Consider the following 23,786-nt stretch of genomic DNA (forward strand, 5'->3'; position numbering starts at 1 on the left):
AAACAGTGTTTCCATGCGCTGCTCTGGTTCGCCAGAAGTGGCTTAGTCATGCTGGCCACATAACCTGGAAGCTGTACGCCGGCTCCCTCGGCTAATAAACGAGATGAGCGCCGCAACCCCAGAGTCGGCCATGTCTGGCCTAATGGCCAGGGGTCTCTTTACCTTTACCTTTAATTTCTGTATATCTGATTTATACTCAATGCAGATTATCAATAAATCCAAAAGAAAAGCTGCACAGACACTTAAGTGCCTTGCAAACTTGTCATAGCAGGGGTTTAAGTGTTTCAGCCTCCCATTGGCTGGGGCTGATAGCAACAAGTCCTTCAACGCTTGAACCAGTTCTAAGGGACAGCTACTTGAGGGTGGGGTAGAAGCAGAAAAGGAAGACCTCTTTGCTGTCTTCACCACCATGTGATAGTGTTCTAACCCATGTCCAATCATCTGATGGATGAGTTATCTGCCGTTTGTGATCTGACTGTTATCCAGGTTGCTTCATTGTCCAAAGTTCCATAGAAAACCAGGTGGAATTCTGGGCTTGGCAATGTGGGAGGGAGCGCTCAGGAGTGACTGTGCTGGTGCCCTTTTCACCACACTGTTCCACAGTGAGATCTCTAGCACCCAACAGGATGGCCACCTTTGTCCAACAGAAACTCACCATAGCATTCAGGAATTTCAGATTTCATAGGTTTTTTTGGGGGGTCATCATATTGGGGAACAAAGCTACCACCGCTCCAAACCTCATGAGAAAATGATCTGACTATGACAATGGGGTTGCATCTCTCCCCCCCCCCCCATCCATGATGGTTTCATCTGGGCTGTCTCTACCACCCTCCCCTCTGGCATCATCGAAGAACATAATTCACTCCAATAAAAATCACAATATCAGACAAACATTTCTCTTAACTAGCTGTAAGAGCATCACAAAGTCAATTAAGGTGCTATTAGTAGCAAGCAAATAATGCACCAGTACCATGAGAAAGTGTTCTAGTGCCAGAAGATTGCTGAAGAGCTGCTATATTTAGAAGTAGAGTGGTACCTCGGGTTACAGACGCTTCAGGTTACAGACTCCACTAACCCAGAAATAGTACCTCGGGTTAAGAACTTTGCTTCAGGATGAGAACACAAATCGTGCGGCGGCAGCAGCAGCAGGCCACTTTAGCTAAAGTGGTGCTTCAGGTCAGTGGCGTAGCGTGGGTTGTCAGCACCTGGGGCAAGGCAAGTAATTTGCACCCCCCTAACCCGTGGATTTGTGCCCCCTAACCCGTGGATTTGCGCCCCCTAACCCTAACCCCCAGATGTTGTGCCCGGTGCGGCCGCCCCCCCTGCACCCCCACGCTACGCCACTGCTTCAGGTTAAGAACAGTTTCAGGTTAAGAACAGACCTCCAAAACGAATTAAGTTCTTAACCCGAGGTACCACTGTATAGCTAGTTAGAGATAAGGGATGGGTGCATGCATGTCTCCCTTGTTGCATTTTGTAACAAGGTATTGTAAGATGCAATCTTTCATAGATCAGCTGCAAAAAAAACATTTTAGGTCCCATTAGATGCCTATCTGTATGCTTTCACAGTTGTGCAACTTCTGGTATGATTTACCTGCTGTTGATATAGATTGATAGAGACTGTGAACCCTGTTGCATTCAATTTGGTGGTTATTTTAATGACTGCTGTTAAGAATTTTCTGTCCAAGGTGGAGGTTAAACATGCCTGGAGGAAGGTATGTATGTCCAGATACAGGCAGGATGAGCCAACCACTGACATTTTTTGTGCCTACAGCTGAGCTCTGTTATGAAAGCAAGTTATATTCACAATGCACTCAAATCAAGGCAATGGACCAGAAATTTAATTAATCTATGTACAGAAATATGCACTTTATCAACTCTTATGATTTTCTGGCTCCAGCTGCTGACACACCCTTTTGGCAAGGTGTTTGCTGAATCTTTGTACCTTTAAGCAGCAGCTTTATCATTGTGCTAGTTTTCCAGTTGTAGAGTGGATTGATATACTATTTATAATCTCTATTGTTTGTTTGTTTATTCTGCTGCTGCAATGGAGAGCAAGTAATAAAGGGTTTAAGTAAAAGTAAGCACATCAACATCTGCATCATATGAAATCATACCAAAATGCATATCCTTGAAATTCTGTTCTACAAGAGAGCTGATTGGTGAATTACTGGTTCCATTTTGTATTTCTAGATAAATTCAGGAGCACCCCTGCATTAAAACTCTTTCCCATGCTGTGTGTGACATAGCACAGCCTACTCCCATCACTGACATCTGGTAAGAAGGTAGAGCAAATTTGGGAAGTTGAAAGTTTTCTGTGATTATGCAATTAAAAGCTGATGTCACTTTATTTCTTTGCAAGACCATTTATACAAATTCCATCTGGACATAGGTGGGGAGGCAGGGGGAAAGCTGAAAATAGTACTTGATTTCTTTTTATTTTGCAATTGATGAAAATGAATGTGAAAATGGGCTTGTCATTTTGGCTCGGGATTAGCAATGACACTGACTTGTGTATGGGAAAAAGTTACATGGGATTTGTAGTACCTTTCTATTATATTGGTACAGATACAGAACCCCAGTAAAGAGAAATGTCAACATTTTATATTTGCTGTTGAAATGTGTTTTGGAAGGTGAGGTATCTTTCCGATGCTTTTAACTCATTCCTGTTTTGAAAAACCTTCACGTGGAACTATTTTACATACTTCAAGGAGAATTCAGGCTTTCAGTAACTGATCTTTTATCCAGGGCCACCTGATTAAGGGGAGAAGGGGGGTTCAGAAAAATAATAATGCCTGAAATAAAATAAAGTTGAAAATCTGCAAAAGAAATCCTGATTATTAACCTTTTAGTCTATCAAGGGATTATAAATGTAAAATGTAAACTTTCTATGCTGTTGACGGTCTGCACCTGTTTTTCATCAAGAGCTGGAGGAGTAGAAGGAATTTTCACAAGCATGTTTTCCTTTCTGTTCCATAGAATCTGAATGCAATCTTAATATTCTGTAAGGGGAAGCAGGAACCCCTAAACCACAGGAGAAAACATTTTCCCCTTCCAAGTTTTCATCCAAACACACCCCACTGCATATAGTCCTGGCAAGAGAATAGAGATACATTTTTTGTACAGGGATTTTGAGAGCGAGGTTCATGGCCAGTTTTTCATTTCTTTGAATATACAGTATTTAGACTCTGTGTTAATATCAGTTCTCAAAACACAGCATCTTAGGTGCCAAGAGTTGGATTAAAGTTTTTAATTGCCTGGGGAGCAGGGAGGAGCAGGAGGGAAGAGAAAGCAGAGAAAGGAGCAAAGATCTGTAAAGGATTCACAGAGTCTAACACCTGCCAAATGCCAGCTCTCTCTTCTCCCGTATGTCTGCATGTGTGTCTGGCTGGCTGGTGAGCCCCGACGATCACATGGACCTCAAGCAACCACCTCCCTCCCTCTGATTCCAGTCCTCACTCCCTCTTCATTACTTGCAACTTCTGCAAACTACTCCAAAGCAGAAGTGCTTATCCCAGACTCTGGGATTTGCCAACTGCCAAGATCTCTGTTTTTCCCTCTCTACATTGGATATTCACAGAGGAGCTTTCTACTGCAAAAAAGCAAAAAAATAATAATGACCTCCTTTGTCGAGAAAGCTTCTTTTGCTCAGCTCTGCCTCGCGCTGTGTGCTTTTGATCTGACACTGCTTGGGGATATGACCTGGGCTCTACCTATGGAAGAGCAGGATTACTATCTGCAGGAAATCATCAACAGGGATCATTATTATTCCTTTCCGGATCCTGAAGAGGAGTATTCGCCTTTCACAGAACAGCCAAGGGAGGAAGAAACCGAGCCCCCTTTGGAGACAGAAGAACCCCAAAGATTCAAGCTGGGCAAGAAGGAGTTAAAAATGAAGAAAGCCAACAAAAAAGATAAATCCACTCTCGAGACCCCGCCAGGTAACTTTCCTCTTTCACTCCTGAAATTTTGAGATTCCAGATGGGTCTCAAAGGATTTCGCCCCCATAAGTTAATATCCGAAGCAGAAAAGCAGAAATAGTAACTGCACTGCTAATGACGTTAAACACCCTCGTACTAATCACAGCTGTTATACTAACAGAATTAGTGATCATGCTGGTCTGAAAGTCTAATTTTAACCCCTGCCTTCACTCTTTTGGGAAGAGTAAAATTTGCTTCCACTTCCTTTTCTCTCTTGCTCTAAAGGTTTTCAGGAAAAGTTTTCTTGAAGTCACACATCCTGTGTGCATACTCTTCCCTCTAACCAACAGCATCTTTCTTTTTTGCTTAGTAAAATGGTCATGTTGCCAACAAGGGTAGAGATGGGCTGAATTTTGTTCGCAGGTAGCCCAGGTTCATATATGGGTTCTGGGATTTGCTTCTAGGAAGTGTGAACTTCTGATTTCATAACAAAGGCCTCCCCGGCAAAAGCTAGATCTCAGTGGATATAAACTAAAATCAATTTGTGATTTTTATTGTGAATCAGGACTTAGCATAACCCAGTGATTAAAGTCTGGGCCTTGGGGTCAGGACACTGAGGCTGCAGTCCTAACTCCACTTCCCTGTGAGTAAGCCATGCTGGATTCAACAGGACTTACTTTTAAGTAGACATGGTTATGATTGCAAATCTGACCTCGGCAAACACTACTATGATCATTATATTATTATTACTTTAATTATTTTATAGCACATTATGTAACATAAGTTGCTTATTATTCCTGCATCAATACTTTAAGTGTAGTAAGCTAAGGCAGCTGAAATATGGCCCAGAATATTGAAATATGGTCCAAATATTTGTCCAGAACTGCTCAAGGTATTTCATGGCTGAGAGAGAATTTTCACCTGGATTTGTTGCTTTAAAGGTACAGATTTTGGGAACTGTATCAGTTGTGCCCTTTGTTTATTTGCATTCAAGACATGAGCACAGGTATCTCCCCCCCCCCTCTGTTTAGGACCATAAAGTGTTTGAATGTTGGACAGGAAACATATTAAGGACCTGTGCAGTTATGATATGGCTTTATGAGATAGAGGGATGTGCTCTGGGAGGAATATGCTGATACAGCATACTCTGCTAGGGAACCCTTGCACCTTAAAGATGTGTCTGCTTGCACCAGTCTCACTTCACTGAAATGTAGCAATATGATGACTGCCTTTCTGCATGCCTTTTGATGTATGGGACTTTTAGATAGACCTTTGTGAGATTATTCTATGCAGATTAATTACACAGCGTGCCTAGACAAACAACTATTTTCCTAAGGACAGGACAGCCTAGAGCAGTACCAATAGGAGATAAGGAACCTTAATTTACAGCTGTGAATCTGCCTGCAGGAACATCAACCTGCCTGTGTAAAATGGGATTTGAGAAAACAGATTGTGTACAGAAGATGAAAATTCAACTGGCTAGCGTTAAAACTACCTTTTGTCTTCAGTTTGGCAGAACTAAAGGCATGTGGGATTAATTAGGTGTTTGTAGCAAGCAATCAGCTGGGTCTGCACTGGAATGAAGCAAAGCTGACGGACAGGAATTAGGAACATGTGATCTGCCCTTTGGCTGAGCAGCTGGTACCAATCAGTAGTTCCTTTGAATCAGAGTAGGGCTAAAATTCATTGCAGTCTGAACGCTACGAACTCTTATACACACGTTTGCTTAATGTAAACTAATGGGGATAGAAAGTTCCAATGCAGCTGTTTCAAACACTGTGCTAGATAGCTTGCCTTCCATTCACATTGTTTTAAATCAGTTGCATTGGACCAATTCAAAGTTACACTTTATTACAATGCATAAATATGAATTGACAGAACTATTCTTCGCCTTCCCACCAATGACACATCGTGGATCACATCGTATTTGAAGTGATAAATGCCATACAGCCCCTGCTTCACACACTTCCTATAGTGCCTTCCTCATATTTATACCCTATAATTCACTTCTGGGAATTATACAGATGCAGATACTATAGCAGCCAACGGATTGACCTGGGAAGTTTCAGCTCAGATATTGCTGCTACCATGAACTAAGTAGGTGTCCTTCACTAATTGTGTATCTTTCAGCTTCAACACTCCATGATTTATACAGGATGCATGGAGAATCATTTGGTCCATAAGCAGGCAATCTTATTATCGCACCAGCAATTGATGGCTTCAGATAGGTGTGTGTAGGTAGGTAGAGGTAGAGGTAGGGGTAGGGCTCTCTCTCTCTCTCTCTCTCTCTCTCTCTCTCTCTCTCTCTCTCTGTGTGTGTGTGTGTGTGTGTGTGTGTGAGAGAGAGAGAGAGAGAGAGAGACCGACCAGACAGACAAGGAATACACACATTGGCAAGACCTGTAGTCTGTATATCAGGTCTTCTTAACCTCACATTGCATATGTAGTGCAGAGGTTGAAAGATAGTAGGTCACCTACTAAATTCAGGATAGATGAAAAATCTACCATGAGGGGCGGTGCCTGGAACCCTGGCCCTGACCACAACTCAGCTGGCAGCAAGAAAAGTCCCCAAGTGGCAGACAACATCTTTCTCAACCACAACAAAGCAGGCCAGTGCCCAAGTGGCAAGCCAGTGTTGCTACTATCAAAGCAAGGGTAGGTAGGAGGTCAGTAACTAAAGAGAGAATGACGAATGCTATGTTGCTATGGCTTTGACAGGTTTGCCACAATCACCTTCCCAAGCCAGGATGTCTTGTAAGAGCCTACAGGACTTCTGGTGACATGCTCTGCAACAGTGGTTCCCAAACTCCAACCCCATAGACCACCTGAAAATTGTTGAGGGTCCTGGAAGGGCACTTAATTATTTTTCTGCTCATTGCAGCAACTGTGCTAGATGTCTGACTTGCAATTGTTTTTTCTTCTTTTATTTATTTTGATCCCCCTCCCCGCTCTATATTTCTGGCCTCTTCCCACGCATCAGTGATCTATTCTGCTCACTTTGTGGGTTCTTCGACTAATGGAGCAGCTGACATGCCTGCTGCTCCCACTGTTTTTCACAGACATGCTGTGGACAACCTGAGTGAAGCTCGAGGACCACTGGTGGTCCATGGTAGCTCAGTTGGTTAGAGGTGTGGTGCTGATAATGCCAAGGTTGCAGGTTTGATCCCCATATTCCTGCTTTGCGGGGAATTGAACTAGATGATTCTCATGGTCATCTACAATTCTATGATTCTATGTCCTACAGGGGGAATAGGGCCACTGAGCGGGCTCACATAGCATTTTTGCCCAAGACTCTGGGTTGATGTGGGGCAGAGGACGAGGAACCTGGGTGCTCCCTTCAGATCTGAGGCCCTGGCAAGTACTGTGGTGGGAGAAGCCCTATGGGAATTGGGGTGAGTCAGGGTGTGCACAGCCCACTCTCTTCACTGCATCCTGAAAGGAGACTTTCTGGTTCATAGTAGCTGTGTGTGCACATTATAGACCATAGCTCAGGCTTCCTCAAACTCGGCCCTCCAGATGTTTTAAGACTACAGTTCCCATCATCCCTGACCACTGGGTCCTGCTAGCTAGGGATCATGAGTGTTGTAGGCCAATAACATCTGGAGGGCTGAGTTTGAGGAAGCCTGCCATAGCTGCATGCATTATAAATCTATAGGCAGTGCAATATAGAATGTGAATATGAGGAGCTTGTGATGTATGTGCTTCACTGGGTGCATGATACTTTTTGCAAATGTGTACAGGATAAGCTTCCTGTATAAATCAAGTATAAGTCAAGTAGTTGCAAGTAGGACTGCAATAATACATGTGAAGCAGCCTTCGCCAACCTGGTGGCCCCCAGAAGTTTTGGACTACAACTCCCATCATCAGCAGTCGGGACATCTGGGCTAGCTGAGGCTGCTAGGAATTGTAGTCCAAAACATCTGGAGGGCACCAAGTTGGTGAAGGCTGATGCAAGACATTAAAGGCTAAGCATTATTATTTTTCAAATAAATAAATCCTTGTTGCACCAGATGAGAAGTAGCCAACAAAATTGTATTCCTTCCACCCCTAATATAAAGATTTTATTGGCAGGGAAAGATTGCATAGAAAGGCTTTTAGGATGAGAACTATGTTTTCCATCTAAGTAAGTGTAGGATAAAAATATCTTGCCGGAGTTGCCAGATGTAATTTATTTAAGGGAACATTCCTTATTCTGAAATGCCTCCATGCCAAACGTCTCTTCTCCATAGCATTCCTGCGAAACACAAGCCTTTCAAACTGCATTATGTTTCTAATTTCTGAAATCTTGATGTGCCAAACCAACAAATCCTGACTGTTCTGCATTTTGTATATACATCAGGAAAAGTTCCTTGGGAATGTATTCATCTTTAAGACGGTTCTGAAAGTGCTTACCTAGTTTTGTGCTCGTTTCCATGGGTGTCAACACGTGCCTCCATTTCTGGTTAATTTCTTATGAATGCTGAGGATGAAATGTACATTTTTAAGCATTTCAGTGATTGCTTGGAATAGGAATCTGCCATGCAGCTAATGCATTGTCACCACCACACACAAGTTATGCAGTCACCTCCCCTCCAGCTAGTGCAGATACTCCTCCTCATACCTATCTTGGATTCTGGTCCGCAATGCTTTGTAACTAGACTTTGAAACAGACCCACAATACATTGAGTTGCCACATTATCTGCTCAATCATTCCTCTGTCTTAGCAATGCAAAGCAATTATTTTCAGGGTTGACCCAGGACATTTTGCTGGCTGAGTGGGGGCAGCAAATGGTGCCCCCTTCCTGGTCCAAGTCATGTTGGGTAGCATCCAAGGCTGGTCAAATTATGTTATTTCCTCAGGCAGGAAATCCTGCAAGCACCTCCCCCCGCCCCACCACCTCAAAGGAAAAACCTATCATTGATAACAATGATTTCATGACACCCAAAATCTGCTGTCTGAGGCAGCTACCTCCTTATTCCTAAAGGTAAGGCTGACCTTGATAGCATTGCATACGAGGCAAGCATTTTTGTCAATTTAACCTCTCACGGCTCGCACAGCTATAACTTTTTCCTTTTGACAAAACTGGATGTTTCTCCAAGCACGATACCCTCTAAAAAGTTTTGGATCAAATTTGGCTGTTTTCTGAAGCACTGAGTCAGGTTCTGAACTGAATCTTGTGGTCGGTGTACACTGTCAGTATTTTCTGCTGCTGTGGTACTCTTTTGCTTTGCTGAATGAGTGTGTGTGTGCATGTGTGCACGCACACACTGTTCTTTTACTTCCTCTTCCCCGTCTTGCTTTGAATTAAAGTGTCTGGCTCTGAATCAAGGCTTCCTCCTGCATCTTTTCTTGTCTCACTTTCTTCTTTTTCAGGCTTGCTCCGTGAGAACAGCTGCAGCTATACAGCAAGTGGGGATCTCTTTTCCCTTTCTTGTCTTTTGCTATCTCCCTGCTGCATGTTGTGTGTGCGGTTGGTAGGTAGCAGCAGTGCTTTCGAGCAGTAAACCTCAGCACTACAAACCTACATGATGGCAATCTAGGATTGCTGCAGTGGAAAGTATTAGCAGGGAGGCAATATGGCTTTCTAACTTTCCTAATATGGGACAAATGACTAAAGAGAGGGACTCCATTCAGAGGAGAAAGCTTAAACTATACATAAGCTCATTTATGCTCATTTAAGCTCATTCCAGCCCTGTGGGGGGAAGTGGTGGAAGGGGAGCTGACGATGTTCTTCAAAAAGAATGTCAATTGGTTCACATGTGATACAAGCCACAGGAAACTCAAAAACTGATTGCAAATGTGCCTCCCTGCATGATAACTTTAAATCTTTTACACACAAGCTGCAGCAGAAAGTGAGAGGCTCCAAAGAGCCTCTACTGAAAGTTGGGCTGAGAGGTGTGACGAAAGTTCACATTCTCAAATTTTTGACTCAGAATTTGAAAGGGGGACAAAAAGAGGGGGGGTGGTTTCAGGGAGTGCAAAATAACACTAAGGGTGCATGAAGTGGCAAAATGACATATTGCAGTCTTCCCTTCTTTTTTGCCACTGTTTTTATCAGCTGCATAGTCTACTGCCATGTGTGAAATCAGCATAAATTATTCGAATAGTGGGTAGTCAAGAGGATCCAGAGAAATGGTCCTTGATTGAATCTCCACGTTTGTTTCTTATTCATTTAAAATATTTATATACTGGCTTTCCAACCTGTCATCCGGATGCCTAATATGGCTTAGAACTTGGGATTGATAAATCCATTAAAATCAGGCCCATCCTATTTCTTGGTTACAGAGCGAAGTCTGTCCTGACCTGCTTTGATGCAGATTTTTAATGAAAAATCCTTTTAAAAATGTCTGGAAACACACTTAAAACACAAGTACACCTTTAAAAGTACTTAAGAGGTAGTACAAGGGTTGTGAGATGCCTTTGTTCACTCCATGGTTTTCCCCTTTAGAATATTTGAAATAGTGTATCCAATTGCCCAAAATTTGTGGGGCTAGCGCTACTTGCCGCTGTATGTACTAAAAGTACATGAAGAAAGATCCCATGAGAATGATAGGATTTGGAGATGTTCTATCCCTCCCCAGGGGAATTATATGAAAAAAATGGCTGGCTTCTGGAGCAGACATAGCCTGCCCGGTGGAGTGGAGCCATTACACCAGCTATCAAACACATGGGTTGTTGTTGCTTATTAGGAGGAAGCAGTCCTTTCTTTTCCTAAAAAAAAAATGTTTAGGGGTACTCTCATTTTCCTACTCATATTGAAATACTGCCCTCAGTGAGGCCAAACTTAGATTCACAAAATGTTTAGGGGTATGTGTACCCCTGCGACCCCCCAAAAAAAGGACTGGGAGGAAGAGAGACAAGGCATCAGGGACGTCTGCATGGGACAAGTGGCAACTGGGAAGCCAACATGAGACTGCCACTTCTGCACTGGGACTGCCATGCTTTCTTCTGTACAATTGCCCCTTGTAGCAATAGAATGCTACCACGTTCTATGAGCACCTGTTTCAAAGGTTTTAAAGGGGGTGGGAAATGGCAGGGGGCAGTGTGCTATCTTCTGATCACCTGATAAAAATACACCAAACTGTGGATTCTGAAGCTGACCACTGATCTCATCTGGGTCAAGATCTATCTTTTCTGAATCTGGGAGTCCTCCTCCCTACAAGCAACATAATTTAAAAACAAAAATATCAAGATCAATGGGATTTACTCCCAGCTAAGTGTTTACAAGACAAAACTTCCTTGAGATCACTAGATGTGAATCATATGCCTGTTCTGAAACTCTGTATTAGGTCATAAGAACTTAAAAAGGACCCAGCTAGATAAGGCCAAGGGCTCATCTCATCTAGCATTTTGTTCTCAGTCTCCAAACAAATTCTTATAGGAAACTCGCAAGCAGCTCATGAGCACAATTGCACTTTCCCAAATATAGTAAAGCTCCAAAACTTTGGTGAAGGCCAGGATCTAAATTTGCACCTTAATTTGTCTATGGATAATGCATAATGAAAGACACTACCTCTTTGTTTTCTGCCCCTGATGGAATTTTAACCAATTCACTGGTTGTGTCTGGAAGATAAAATAGGAAGCCTGCCATGTTCCTTTACTTGCCAGTGATGGAAGAATGTTTCCAGCTCACAGCTTGTTCCCCTCTTACAGCCTTTATTAATGCTACTCCCCGAGACTCAAGTAGTCGGTACCTTCATATTAAGATTTACAGCATACTTATGGGAATTTGGGTCATGAACTTCTGCAGGAAATTGTCTGCTCTCTATGAGTCATGTCATGAGTACCAAAATATAAGGCAATGCCTACAAAAACATAGGTTACAATCAACCCATTGGTCTGTAGGGCTCTTAACTTTGCATCCTCACTGATACAGATACACTTGAAGCCTGGAAACAGATTGTCACTGTTAAGAATCCCGATTTCATACAGGAATCAGGTCCTAACATATGTTGGTAAAATTCTGCCACATAAGTTAAGCAATTGCACACCACTTTGATTTTCAGGGAGAAACAGTTAAGTGTGTGTAATGGGTACAAAAATGCAAAAATAACCCACAGATATGAATTATATGAGGGGGAAGTACTTTGCAGGAAATGTGTATATTAGGCAAATCTGCATACAAAAAATGTGATTGTTAGGATAAATCCACAATGCTCACAATTTGCAAACTGGTTTAAGGTTTCTCTTACAACCATGAATTTTATGAAACAGTAAATAAATATGCATGAATTTTCAAGAGGATTTTCCCACCCAAATAAATAAATAAGTGTGGAGAACTGAATTTAAGAGTAGGAAAATGAGAAAGTGAGAAGCCTGTAACTGACAGTCCCATCTATCCCTACATGCAAAGGAGGTGCTGTAGCACTGAGCAATGGCCCTTTCCCCCCAAGTCATCTCATTTTTGGGGCCTTTGAAAAAGGCACCAGAATGATATTTTGCTGTTGGCAGAAAGAAGAAGGGATTAAAATATGGGGGTCCCCCCTTCATTTAGTGGATTTTGTCTTTTATGTTTTGATAGTCTATATTTGGGGGAAAACAATACACCATATTTTTCTTTTCTCCTTGCAGTTAAAAATGGGAACAAGAAAGGTGAGAAAAACAAGAAAAGCAATGAAAGGACACCAGATGGCGACTATGAAAGAGGAAGCACTTATGAGGAGAGCTGGGAAAGTAAGCTTGAATCCTCTCAGATGGCATCTGACTTTTTTCATTCTTTAGTGAACAATTTTGTGAGAGAAATAACGAGATGAAATGGTACCTCCTCAAGAGAGCCTAGCTCATTACGAAACACTCGTCAGCTCCAGATGTGTGTTCTGGAACCTTCTTATTAGCTGCTGACCAAAACTACAGGCTCGAAACCTGCAGCTTTTGCTGTTGTGTTTACTTTTAATTTACACCTCAGGCCATGTTGATCAGTCCTGGGAGGGATGGGAAACCTCTTTCAGCCCCAAAGCCACATTCCCTTCTGGCACCTTTCCAAGAGCCACATGGAAGTGGTGGGCAGAGCTAAGATGCTAAAGTGGGTGGAGGGGGGGGAAGTATTCACCCAGCCCTCTCCATATCACATCTAGACAAGCAACATGAATTATCAGAATTCAAGGACAAATTCCAGCCAGGCAAAAAACCCCCACAAAAAACGGAGGGGGGGAGATCTACTGAGGGTTGTGGCCTGGGGAAATGGTGAAGGTCGTCTAGGGAGAGTTCTGTGGGTCAGGTAAAGAGGGGTGGAGATCCACATTTAACCCTTGAGACTCTTTCCCCCACAGTTTTTCCCATTGAACTCACAGAAAGGGAAAGGGTGGATGAATAAACTGCCTAGTTATAAGTGGCAGCCCTCATTCCTATGAGAGATTTTGTTCAACCAAACTAGTTTTCCACGAATATTGTAAAGGTACTTGATAGGTGGGTTTCTGAAACAGTAGCAGGACTGAATGTTGTCTCCATTGGGCAGCATGGGACAGATGTAGGTGGTAGCTTTCTGAACTGAACCACTTCATTCAGCAAAGGGAAGGCATAATATTTTTGAATGATTAAATGAAAAAATTACCTGCTTGTAATAATCCAGCATATCAGGGAGACAGAAATCATATTGTAAGGGAAGATCATATTTTTGAATTTTTGACTGGATTAAAAGAATCACCCTGCAGGTAGTGAAATGCCACAAAACAGAGAAGAACTTTCTTCCCAAAGCGCTTATTTATTATCGACAGGGGGGTTCTTTTTATGATGGGAGGGCATTCAAAAATATGGTCCTTCTTGCTGTAGGAAGGAGTCAGGCTCAAAATTACCTCCGTCTAGCACCTCAATCTGCATTATGCACAGAATAGCCCTCAGGAACTAGACAAACTTGAAAAAAAAATTGAGCTGTACTTTACATGACACTTGACATGTATTTTTTCACATTCTCCTTAGACTCCTGTTGAAAATTTGCAGAAACACTTCTGCAGCAGTAAAGTTTACTTTTGCATTAAGTAGTTCAATCAAATCTATAGAGTCTTCAAAATAAATGCCACTAGCTCACCCCACAATATAGAGTTGAACTATCTCAATAGGTAAATTCCAATGGATGTTGTATAACCCTAGGAAAAAATATTATTTAAGTGCCATAGAACAGATGAAAATGAATCATGAAGAAATGATAGGCCACACCAGACCAATTTCAAACTATTCTCTAGAGATTCACACCGTACTGAGCAAACACTACACACTTGTGGGCTTCTGAACATTTCCTGGTTGATTTCCTCTAGGGAGCTGTGCAAAGTTCATCTTTATACAATTGTACATCTGCAGTAAAAATATGATGAAAAAACTCCCCCCATATGCCGTAGTATTTAAGTGCATGCTTAGTACAATGCAATCTTATGTAAGTTTATTCAGAAATAAGGCTAATGAACTCCATGTGACTTACTTGCATGTATGTGTGTGGGATTGCAGCCATTATCTTAAATATAGGTCAGTCTCAGTTGTATTATCAATATACTTAGACCTACACTTATGTATTTTGATGCTTTTGAATCTCATCAGGAAATGATTAGGAATTAAAGTATTGCTAGGAGGCTGAACCTAAACATTTGCACCATCATGAATATAGTAATTGTGGCTAGCAACCAGTGCTTTTTTCTGTCCCCTTTTTTTTGGGGGGGGGGGAAGGAGGAGGGAGGGCATTTGGATCCTGTCAGAGCATTGTGCCTCCTTCCCAAAACTGGGTAAATGCTTCCCAGGCTTGGGGAAGGCTGTGCAAACCTGTTTTCTGGCAGCACGTTGAACAGTATGACTCTGTGGTGAGAATAAGCATGCACAGGTGTTGGGTTACCACTTCATCTTCCCTGACCAGTGGCTATGCTGGCCAAGACTGATGGGAAATGGAGTCCAACAACACCTGAAGGCCCACATGTTTTCCAACCCTGGGTTAATCCTTACCTCAATTTAGGTCAGGTCATACAAACCCAAAGATTCTCAATGCCTTTGTTCAGGAGCTTCCTTGGTTAACTTGGGATGCATGGCTCCCTAGAGCTTGAATGGCTGCTTGGTTATATTCCTTCTAGTATCCAGGACAATTTTGAAGGATCATTTGAAACAGATGTTAAGGCTCGTTTGTTTGGCAATAGTGAAAGCGAAATCAAATCTGAATGGTTTGCATTTGTTCCACTCTAGCCAAAACACTCTCACTGTTTATGTTTAAAAATCTGGCAAGAGATTTCCACATGGAAACCAATAAATCAATCAATAATATAGTCTTAAAAATAGCCAAACACATTTTGACAGTCAGACGTCAAATTCTGAATCATGCTTCCATTTGTCACACTTCCTGGGACTATGGAGTGGGGAGAAGGACACTCTGCCCCCATCCATCACCTAGGGGACCAAGGGTCACAGAAAAGTGGTATGTCTTGCCTTCTAGGAAGAATATCCACACAAGGGGGGGGGGAGAGGCAACTTGGCCTCATCCCTCATCCAGAGCAGGAACAGGCATGGCAGATTTCCTTTCCCTCTGCCTGTCAGAAATTATATTTGGTTCTAACTGTCAGTTGCTCTGAGATAACAAAGTAGAAGGGAATCATGCTGTGGCCCAACCATTGGCCAGAACAATCAGGGGTTTTAGGGTTCAGTTACATTCCCTCCTGACTAAGCAAGAGCACCAGCTAGAAAATACTATGCTCATCCCAGTTTGTTTACATCTCACTGCTCTGTTCTGGCCATGTCAAACCAATCAGCCTGAAGGTCCCAGGCTCAATCCCAAGCATCTCCAGTTAGGGCAGGGAGAGACTTGTCTACTATTCTGGCACTCCATTGGACACTCTGATCTCCCTCTGGGAGAGACCAAGTTGAGTGCCTTTCTCATGGGGGGGGCAGGGGGGAGGCAAATCTGCCACTTCAGAGAGCAGGTACATCATTATCAAACAGTCTGATCTTTGGAATGAAGTATTGTAAAGTAGCTACATTATATATTAGGAATAAACCATCAAGGGTTGACTGGAAAAAAGCATTGAAAGGCATGTTTAAACAAGTACAATGAAAAGGAAAAATGAATACTTTGTTGTTCTGGGCTCTGACATGTACCTTAAAAGAGACGGGGTATTGCTTTATGATGGAGAAGGGAAATAAAGTAGAATCAGGTGAACTGGAAACAAAGCTTTCATCTGAAATAATGTTTGACTAATACCTCTACAAAGTTTCTAAGCTTCCTGTTTCAATAACGTTGGCAGATTTTGAGTTAAGGCTATTCATTGCCCCATGAGATGCGAAATAGGATCAGAAGAGGTATTTTCAAAGAAAGCATTTGTTTTATAATGGAAGAAGCCAAACCATATATGACTAATAGTTTGGACTGGAGCTTTAAAGAATTTGGCCTGATAGTCATGTATTGGCACAACTACTGTTATGGAGCATTTTGGCTTTCCAAATTTCATCCTCTAGGGAATCACAAATCTTTGCCAAAGAAACCTCTCACCCAGTATAAAAAGGAATTTCAAAGCTTCTGCTCCCTAGAAAGAAAAAAGGCCATTGTCTTTGGATACGTTGATTCATTTACATGCACTAACACTAGAAAAATAACCTAGCTTCAAGGCTTAGCTAGAGATTGACTGTTCCAGAGGCAAGGGACTTTGTCAGGTTCCTGCCTAACTGAAGTGGCAGACCTCTCGCAGAGTGAGAGGTGTGGTGCAGATCATGAGATTCCCCCAGCTAGCTGACCTGTGGCTCTCCAACTGCTATTGCACTACAACTCACATAATTCACAATCATTGGCTGTGTTGGCTGGGAGTCCAACAACATAAGCTCAGCTCTATTGCAAAAAGAACACTTAAGCTATTCTTCACTTATCCTGTGTCCTGAACCCCTGGGCCTACCTGGTAGCAAGTCAGTAAGCCAAGTCCAAAGTTCATAGTGCAGGAGTCAAGCCACACAAAAATCCAAAGGTCAGGAAATGCAATCCAGGGTCAATCCAAGTAGCCAAGTCTGAAGTCCAGCAGTCAGGATACAGTCCAGTCAAACCCAAAACACAGTTCAATAGTAGTCCAGGAGGATCCAAGTCAAGGCCCCACAACACAAGCAGTTGTGCAGACACAGCACCTCAGCTCTGCTTCCCTTTTGTACTTTGCAGGCTGATTGCAGCATCTGGGCTTGATGAGGCAGGTGGGCCTCACCTGTTCTGAGCCTACTTCAGCTGAGGAATCACACATCTCATCCCAGAGCTAACAAGCCCCACCTGGCCAGCTAGAGAGCTGGGCAGTGGGCCCTTGCCTGCCTCAGCCTCCTGGAGCACCCCGACTGCTGTTCCCTGTGCCTCAGAGCTTGCCTTGTTTGTGGGGACAGGAGTCCCTCTGGCTCTGGTGATGGGTCCTGCTGCTCTGGATTCTGTGCATTGATCCTCATCCCCTTGCCATCCTCCATCATGCTGTGAGCACTTCATTCTCCACCCCCTGTTTGCCCTGGAATGTCCCAGTGTCGGCTGGCCCCTTCACTGGGATCCTTTTCCCTGCCATCCTGGCAGTTCATGAGATCCTGAGAGGCACGTATACTGGTAGCTAGGAATCATGGGTGAAAAGAGTGCTTATGCGCTCATGGACTGCTCACTGGTTTTCCACTGGCCTCTGGTTGGCCAACATGAGAGCAGGGTGCTGGACTAGATGGGCCATGGGCCCGATTCACAGGCTCATCTTGCGTTCTTAAAGCAAAGCCAACTTGCAGAAGCCCAAGAGGCGTCGCCCTTGCAGCCTCCATCATTGGTGGAAAAGTGGCAATGAGATCTTGCCAAAATCTCATGAGATCTTGTGCGCTCTTTGAGATCTCACAAGAGCTCCTCAAGAACTTGTGGGATCTTTTCCAGAACCCACGTTGTTGCCACACAACCCAGGTAAGGGAGGCTTTGGCGGGGGTGGGGCGGCGGCACAGTCCCACTTTGCCTCGGGTGGCAAAACAGGATGCACTGCCCCTGTCTTAAAGTTCAGGCTTTGACAAACTGACGTTATTAGTTTCCCTCATTTCTTTGAAGGGGAGCTTACAATTAAATCTTAAGATACAAATTGCATATTGCTTTCTAATTGAACTTGATTACTGAACGTAAATCATATTTAACTAGCTATAATAACTGTGTTGGAAAATAATAGACTCCATTCTCACCATGCTATACATGGGAAGACATGAGCCAAAATCTTTGAGCTGGCATAGATATGGGCCTATGCATTTTTATAAAACTTATATAAGTCTCATTTCCTATACTCATGTGGAGGAGAGACACTATCATTCATGAGGGTTCTGTAGGAAAACAAGAATGGTTTTTTTCTTGTTGTGCCTGGCAGAATTGAAGATTTGTTAAAGCAACCTAAAAAAGAAAGCATTTGTTGGCAGAAAGCAAATGGAAATATTTTGGAAGAGGAGAAACGATCCAGTTTTTCAACTGATTGGTATATTGGTTACCTACTTTAAAAAAGCAATTTTCCTTTCCATCTTTTTCTTGCTCTGCCTCCTCATGCAGACCAGACTGCGTAAAAATCTGCTTATTTTGCTCTCCCTATATGTGTGTGATTCCTTTTGTCTACTGATATTTATTTCTTTTCAAGAGGATCTTGACTTGTAAACCATTCCATCATGCATTCCATTATGAAAAATGAATATTTGGTGGATTGTTGTATGAAGATTATTATAGTCAGGGTGTCTTGGAAGGAAAAGAAAACCATATATTTAGCAATATGTATATACCGCTAAATAAATCATTAACTAGTTTACATGAATGTTGACACATTTAAAAAGCAATAAAAAGATTATTTTTTAAAAAGTTGACGTGATAAAATTATCAAAATAGAGATAACTTTGGAAGATTTTTTAATAATACAAAAGCAAAAACATGCATCTAATAAAAATAGCATGCCTGAGTAGATCTGTATTGTGAAAGCAATACAATGATGGTACCTACCTAATACTAGTAGTTGAATAGCTTATTACCCCTGGACAGAGGTGCCAGCTTCTCCAGAGGATAGGCGGAGGGGGCGGGAATGAGGTTGCACAATGTCATGTGACATCCCCTGAATATTGAGGGGGCCTGGCCCCCTTATAATTTTTTTTGGGGGGGTAGACAAAACTGCCTCAGCCCCTAGGAGTCAGTGCCTATGTCCCTGGAATAGCCCATGTGGTGTCCTCTAATGTTATTTATTTATTTATTCAATGTATAATCTATTTTTGATACCAAGGGAACCCATGGTGGCAAACACATCCGTGTTAAAACAATGCATTTTAAAATAAAATAACATATTGAAAATGTCTAAAAACAAAGTCATACACTCTCACAGCTAGTGGTTGCCAGGACTACAGTGCCAACCAGCAGCAGCCAGCATGGTCAATCGAAAGGGATTGTGGGAACTGTAGTCCAGCAATGTCTGGAATGCACCATTTTGGTTAACCCTGGCTTAACCCACGATTGATCTGATATTTGTCTTTCCTTGGCAAGGATCCAAAGTTCTGGTTTAGTCATGGTTGGATGCATCCAGTAGATTTTATTTTTAAAAAAATCTTTATCATTTGAGCTGTGGGCAAGAAAGTAGAGGTCACTATGGATTATGTGAGGATAATTTCTAAGGTGATGAACCACACTACAAGCACATATGGATTTTTGTTTGTTTGTTAATTTTGGAACTGCTCTTAGTCTTCTAACAACCTTAACCTGTCCTTGGTCACTAGTGGTAAATGCTTGCTTTTCCAGTTTTATCTCTGAGATATCCAGGGATTCTCCTAAGGTTAGGCTGCATATATGAACCCTCTTTGTATGAGGGTGTTCCTAGGGAAGTCCTCTGTTCCACAGGATCAGATTGCACTGTAGTCTTTTTGTGTTGCATGCCAGTATGGAAACGCAAAATGATTGTGCTGGAAGTGTTGTCAAGTTCACTCTGATCTAAAGCATTTCCCATCTCTGGTTCTACAAGGGCTAGAGACTTGGATTTTTTTTCAAAAACTGGAAGTTGGAAATTTAGGTCAGCTGCGAGGGCCCAACCCAGGAAGGTCTCAAGAGCTCCAATTGCACTATTATAACCAGGGCCTTGTTAGTGGCATAGCTATTGCTGTCAATTTGTTCCAAGGCTTAGGCTATAATCCTGAAATACATGCACTAGGGAGGGAGCCACAACAAAATCAGACTTACTTCCTACTGTTGACTTAAGAGCAAATGGCTTCCTAGTGAGGAGGATATAGGGGCTCTTATATCAGAATTCTGGCTTCGGTGATAGAATTCCTTCAAGCATAGAGATTTCAGAAAAGAATTCTAAATAATAGTACATGAAAAGATTTGTAGTGGAGTCCTTGTGCTTTATTTTGAAAGCAAAACAGTTTCAAGAGGGGGCTTCTTTTTAAACAAGAGAAGTTATTAGGGAAGGGGCTGCTTACCCCATCCTTTCCTAACATTTCTCTACTCCATATTTATCATTTAGTCAGTGGTGGCCAAACTCAGCCCTCCAGCTGTTTTGGGACTACAACTCCCATCATCCCTAGCTAACAGGACCAGTGGTCAGGGGTGATGGGAAATGTAGTCCCAACACAGCTGGAGGGCCGAGTTTGGCCACCACTGAAGGTGTTCTGCTCCTCCAAGGAGCCCATAGTGGTGTGACCTGGTTCTTCTTCTCCCCATTTTATCTTTACAACAATTCTGTGAGGTAGGTTAGTGTGAGATCATGACTGGCCCAAGGTCTCCCAGTGGGTTTAATGGTTGATGGGCATTTGAACCCTGGTCACCCAGCTCCTAGTCTAGCACTGTAACTACTCAGCCACACATTCTATCTACCCACAGTGTCTTTCTTACCACCTGCAATTTCTCTGCTCAAAGAATCCCTTCTCATTCTTGATTTTTTAATAAATATATTGATGCTCCATTACATTACTGCTTTAGAGATACACATCACAGCAATATACTTGGAGGAACATGATAATAATTTACCTGCATTTTGGTATTGGGTTACCGTGCGTGCAAACAGGAAAGCAACCTCTTTTCAAGCTATGTTTTTAATCATTAGAACAGTTTGAAAACAGGATGTCCACAGGGTCTTTGATATATATACAGCGTTCATTTTATGAGCATCATAAAATTATATTGCTTAAGACAAGATAAGGCAGCAGCAGTAGTTTCAAACATACCCGTTTCAAAGATATCCTGTTGTATGTTATCTAAAGCTTAACTGAACCTCTTCAGTCTGAAAACTTGGAGGGGAAATCTCATGAGAACAGATTTACTGGAAATTCCCACTTTCAGGCCTGCCAAAATAACAGAAGCTCAATGTTAAATGTGCTTTTTAAAAACAAAAAAAAAGTTGGCAGCCACACAGCCAGCTGGAACCCAGAAGTGCAAAGGAGCACTCCTTTGGAGACTGATGAATAAACAATTCAGCCTTTCTAAATATCTAAAATGTTTGGTTCAACAATTCCATGTTTGGAGTAGAGGGACCACAGTGATAATTATCTCCCTGTTCTTTTGCTATCGTGCAAAGAATGACGAAATGTTCAGTGGGAGGAGAGGGCATTACCCCCAATACTGATACTGAACTCCAAAAATATTTCCAACAAGCTGAAGCATTCTGATCTGTCTCTGTGAAAGCAACATGATGCAGCTGGTTTCAGAAAAGGGAACGATATTATTAAGCTCTTAAAAGGCATAAGTGAAGACCTATGAAATTCCAAAGACAATGGAGAGCTGAGGGGGCCCCATCCCGCTTTTGAAAATTCACATTTGTGCTTTTCTAGGGAAAGGCTTCCAGAGTGTGGCTGTTTCAGAAATATTTTTATTTAATTTTATTTATTTCAGCAATTTATACATGCCACTTATACCATTGTTTCAAAGCAGGGCACACTGAGCTCACTAAAGAGATACAAAGGAAAAAATCATTTTAAGCCATGGGTGAGCAAACTAAGGCCCACTAAGGAACTAGGGCAAACTAAGGATCCGGCCCGATCGCCTTCTAAATCCGGCCTGCAGACAGTCCAGGAATCAGCGTGCTTTTACATGAGTAGAATGTGCCCTTTTATTTAAAATGCATCTCTGGGTTATTTGTGGGGCATAGGAATTAGTTCATTATTATTATTTTTTCCAAAATATAGTCCAGCCCCCCACAAGGTCTGAGGGACAGTGGTGAAAGTTTGCTGACCCTGGTTTAAACTAACCATAAAATCAGGAAAGCTTAGCTAAAATGTCTGCGATAATAAAAAGGTCTTCATCAAGCACCTGAAGTTCAACAGGGAGGGGGCCCTTCTGATCTCAGCTGGGAGTTCCAAAGAAGCTAGCCTACAACACTAAACACATGGCTGCTGGTTGATGTGAGCCGTAAACTGAAAGCTGTTGAGCTTTTTCTTATGAAACCAACACCAAAGTTATTGAGCTTTTCTCCCCACCCCACCCCCCAAAAAATTCTCCCCATACCTCAATTCCGCCTTTGAAATCCCAGCAATGTCTGGGACAATCCGGATGTATGCCAGGCCCTACCATAAACCTGAGCCAAAGGAATCCATGAATAATGACTACGCAAGGCCCTCAGTGATCAGGCAGGGACAAAAGGTATCAATCCGTACTTAAGGCTATGAGTCCTGGAAAACCTTGCAGGTTTAGGAGGGCAGGGCCCTGACTGACTACAGCTACAAAAGCTGCTGCTGAACACACTCTTGGGCTGGGGTATTGTTTGGCATTGTTGCTGTTTTTTGTTGGGCGGGGGTTGTTGCTGTTGGGTTGTTTTTTTTCCTTTTGGCATCCTTGTATTTTTATTTTAAATCTTGCTGTGATTTATGTGGAAGTAGTTCAGTTTGGTTGTGTATTTTCTAATGATTGTTTACGGCTATTTTTGTTATGTTGCCAATTTATATATTATTTTCATGTTGTAACCCTCCTTGAGCATGATTTGAGCTGTGGAAAGGTGGCATACAAAATTATTTATGTGTATTCATTCATTATTCATTATTATGTATTCATTCAGTCAACTCTTAGAAACTGCAGGCAGCTCACTGTGGGTGTCATTAAGGCTAGCAAATGGTTTGTTGTTGTTGCATTTTTGCTTCCAGGAAAAAGAAAAACAGTTTTTTACTCCCAGGGAGAGGCACTTGTCTTAGATACCAAAATAATTTGGCTGGCCTTAGGTATTATGGACCTTGACTTGTGTGTGATGGTGAGCAGCAAGACTGTCATTTGTTGTTCTGCCTCAGGTAGCAAATGTCTTAGGCCAGCCCTGATTACCTCAAGAGTCTCAGAGGTTTCAATTTTCTCAAGTACTTCTCACACTTTTGTGGTTGTTTTAAATTTCTTCACCATAAGGTCCCAGGACAGATTACAACAATGTAAAAAAGACAGTTTAGGGGTGTTCACAGAGAACGCCCTCTTTCCCATACTATTGATGGTGAAGGAGGGCCTCCTCACCTAATCTTCACCCAAGAAAGGTCTGTAGGGAAGGGTATTTTTTCCTGGTGTGCCATGTCCGCTCACCTTACTTAAAGGCAAAAGTTAGGATTAGGCCAAATTGAAGGTGTTCTAATGAGGATATGTTAAACAGGGTCTCCTTGTGGCTTAAGAAAGATAAAACTGCACACAGAGATCAATTTCTCTTTATTTCCAATGCTGATATTTGGCTGTTGCTTCAAAAATATAAGAAACAAATTAAGTGTTTAACTCTGGCCCATAATACGCAAAACATCATTCCAAAAGTCGACAATGGCTAAGTGTGAAAATGTTAGAACTTGATTCTTTGCTGGTGACGTGTAAGGGGTATTCAAGATGCCCATACTTCCATGTTCGGAATTTAAGCCCTCAAAACTCTAGATTAATATACCAAGCATCTGGTATGAATTAGGGACAAATGTGGAAATATCATATAAGTGGATCCATCCTCAAGGTGGCAGAATATAGCTGCAATTTATCCTCCACC

At 42.3% G+C, this 23,786-nt stretch overlaps 1 protein-coding gene across 1 annotated transcript in view; it reads left to right on the plus strand.

The window, feature by feature from the left end:
- The first annotated feature begins 3,311 nt into the window (after positions 1–3,311).
- CPXM2 (carboxypeptidase X, M14 family member 2) overlaps positions 3,312–23,786 on the plus strand; it is a 73,035-nt gene continuing 52,560 nt past the window's right edge. Inside the window, exons 1-2 of the mRNA XM_083741237.1 lie at positions 3,312–3,941; positions 12,472–12,573. Coding sequence (XP_083597363.1) covers positions 3,377–3,941; positions 12,472–12,573 — 667 coding nt within the window. The 5' untranslated portion in view covers positions 3,312–3,376. The remainder of the gene's footprint in view (positions 3,942–12,471; positions 12,574–23,786) is intronic.

The sequence above is a fragment of the Podarcis gaigeae genome (genome assembly GCF_964106915.1).
Source record: "Podarcis gaigeae genome assembly, chromosome: 5".
In the NCBI taxonomy this organism is placed as follows: Eukaryota; Metazoa; Chordata; class Lepidosauria; order Squamata; family Lacertidae; genus Podarcis; species Podarcis gaigeae.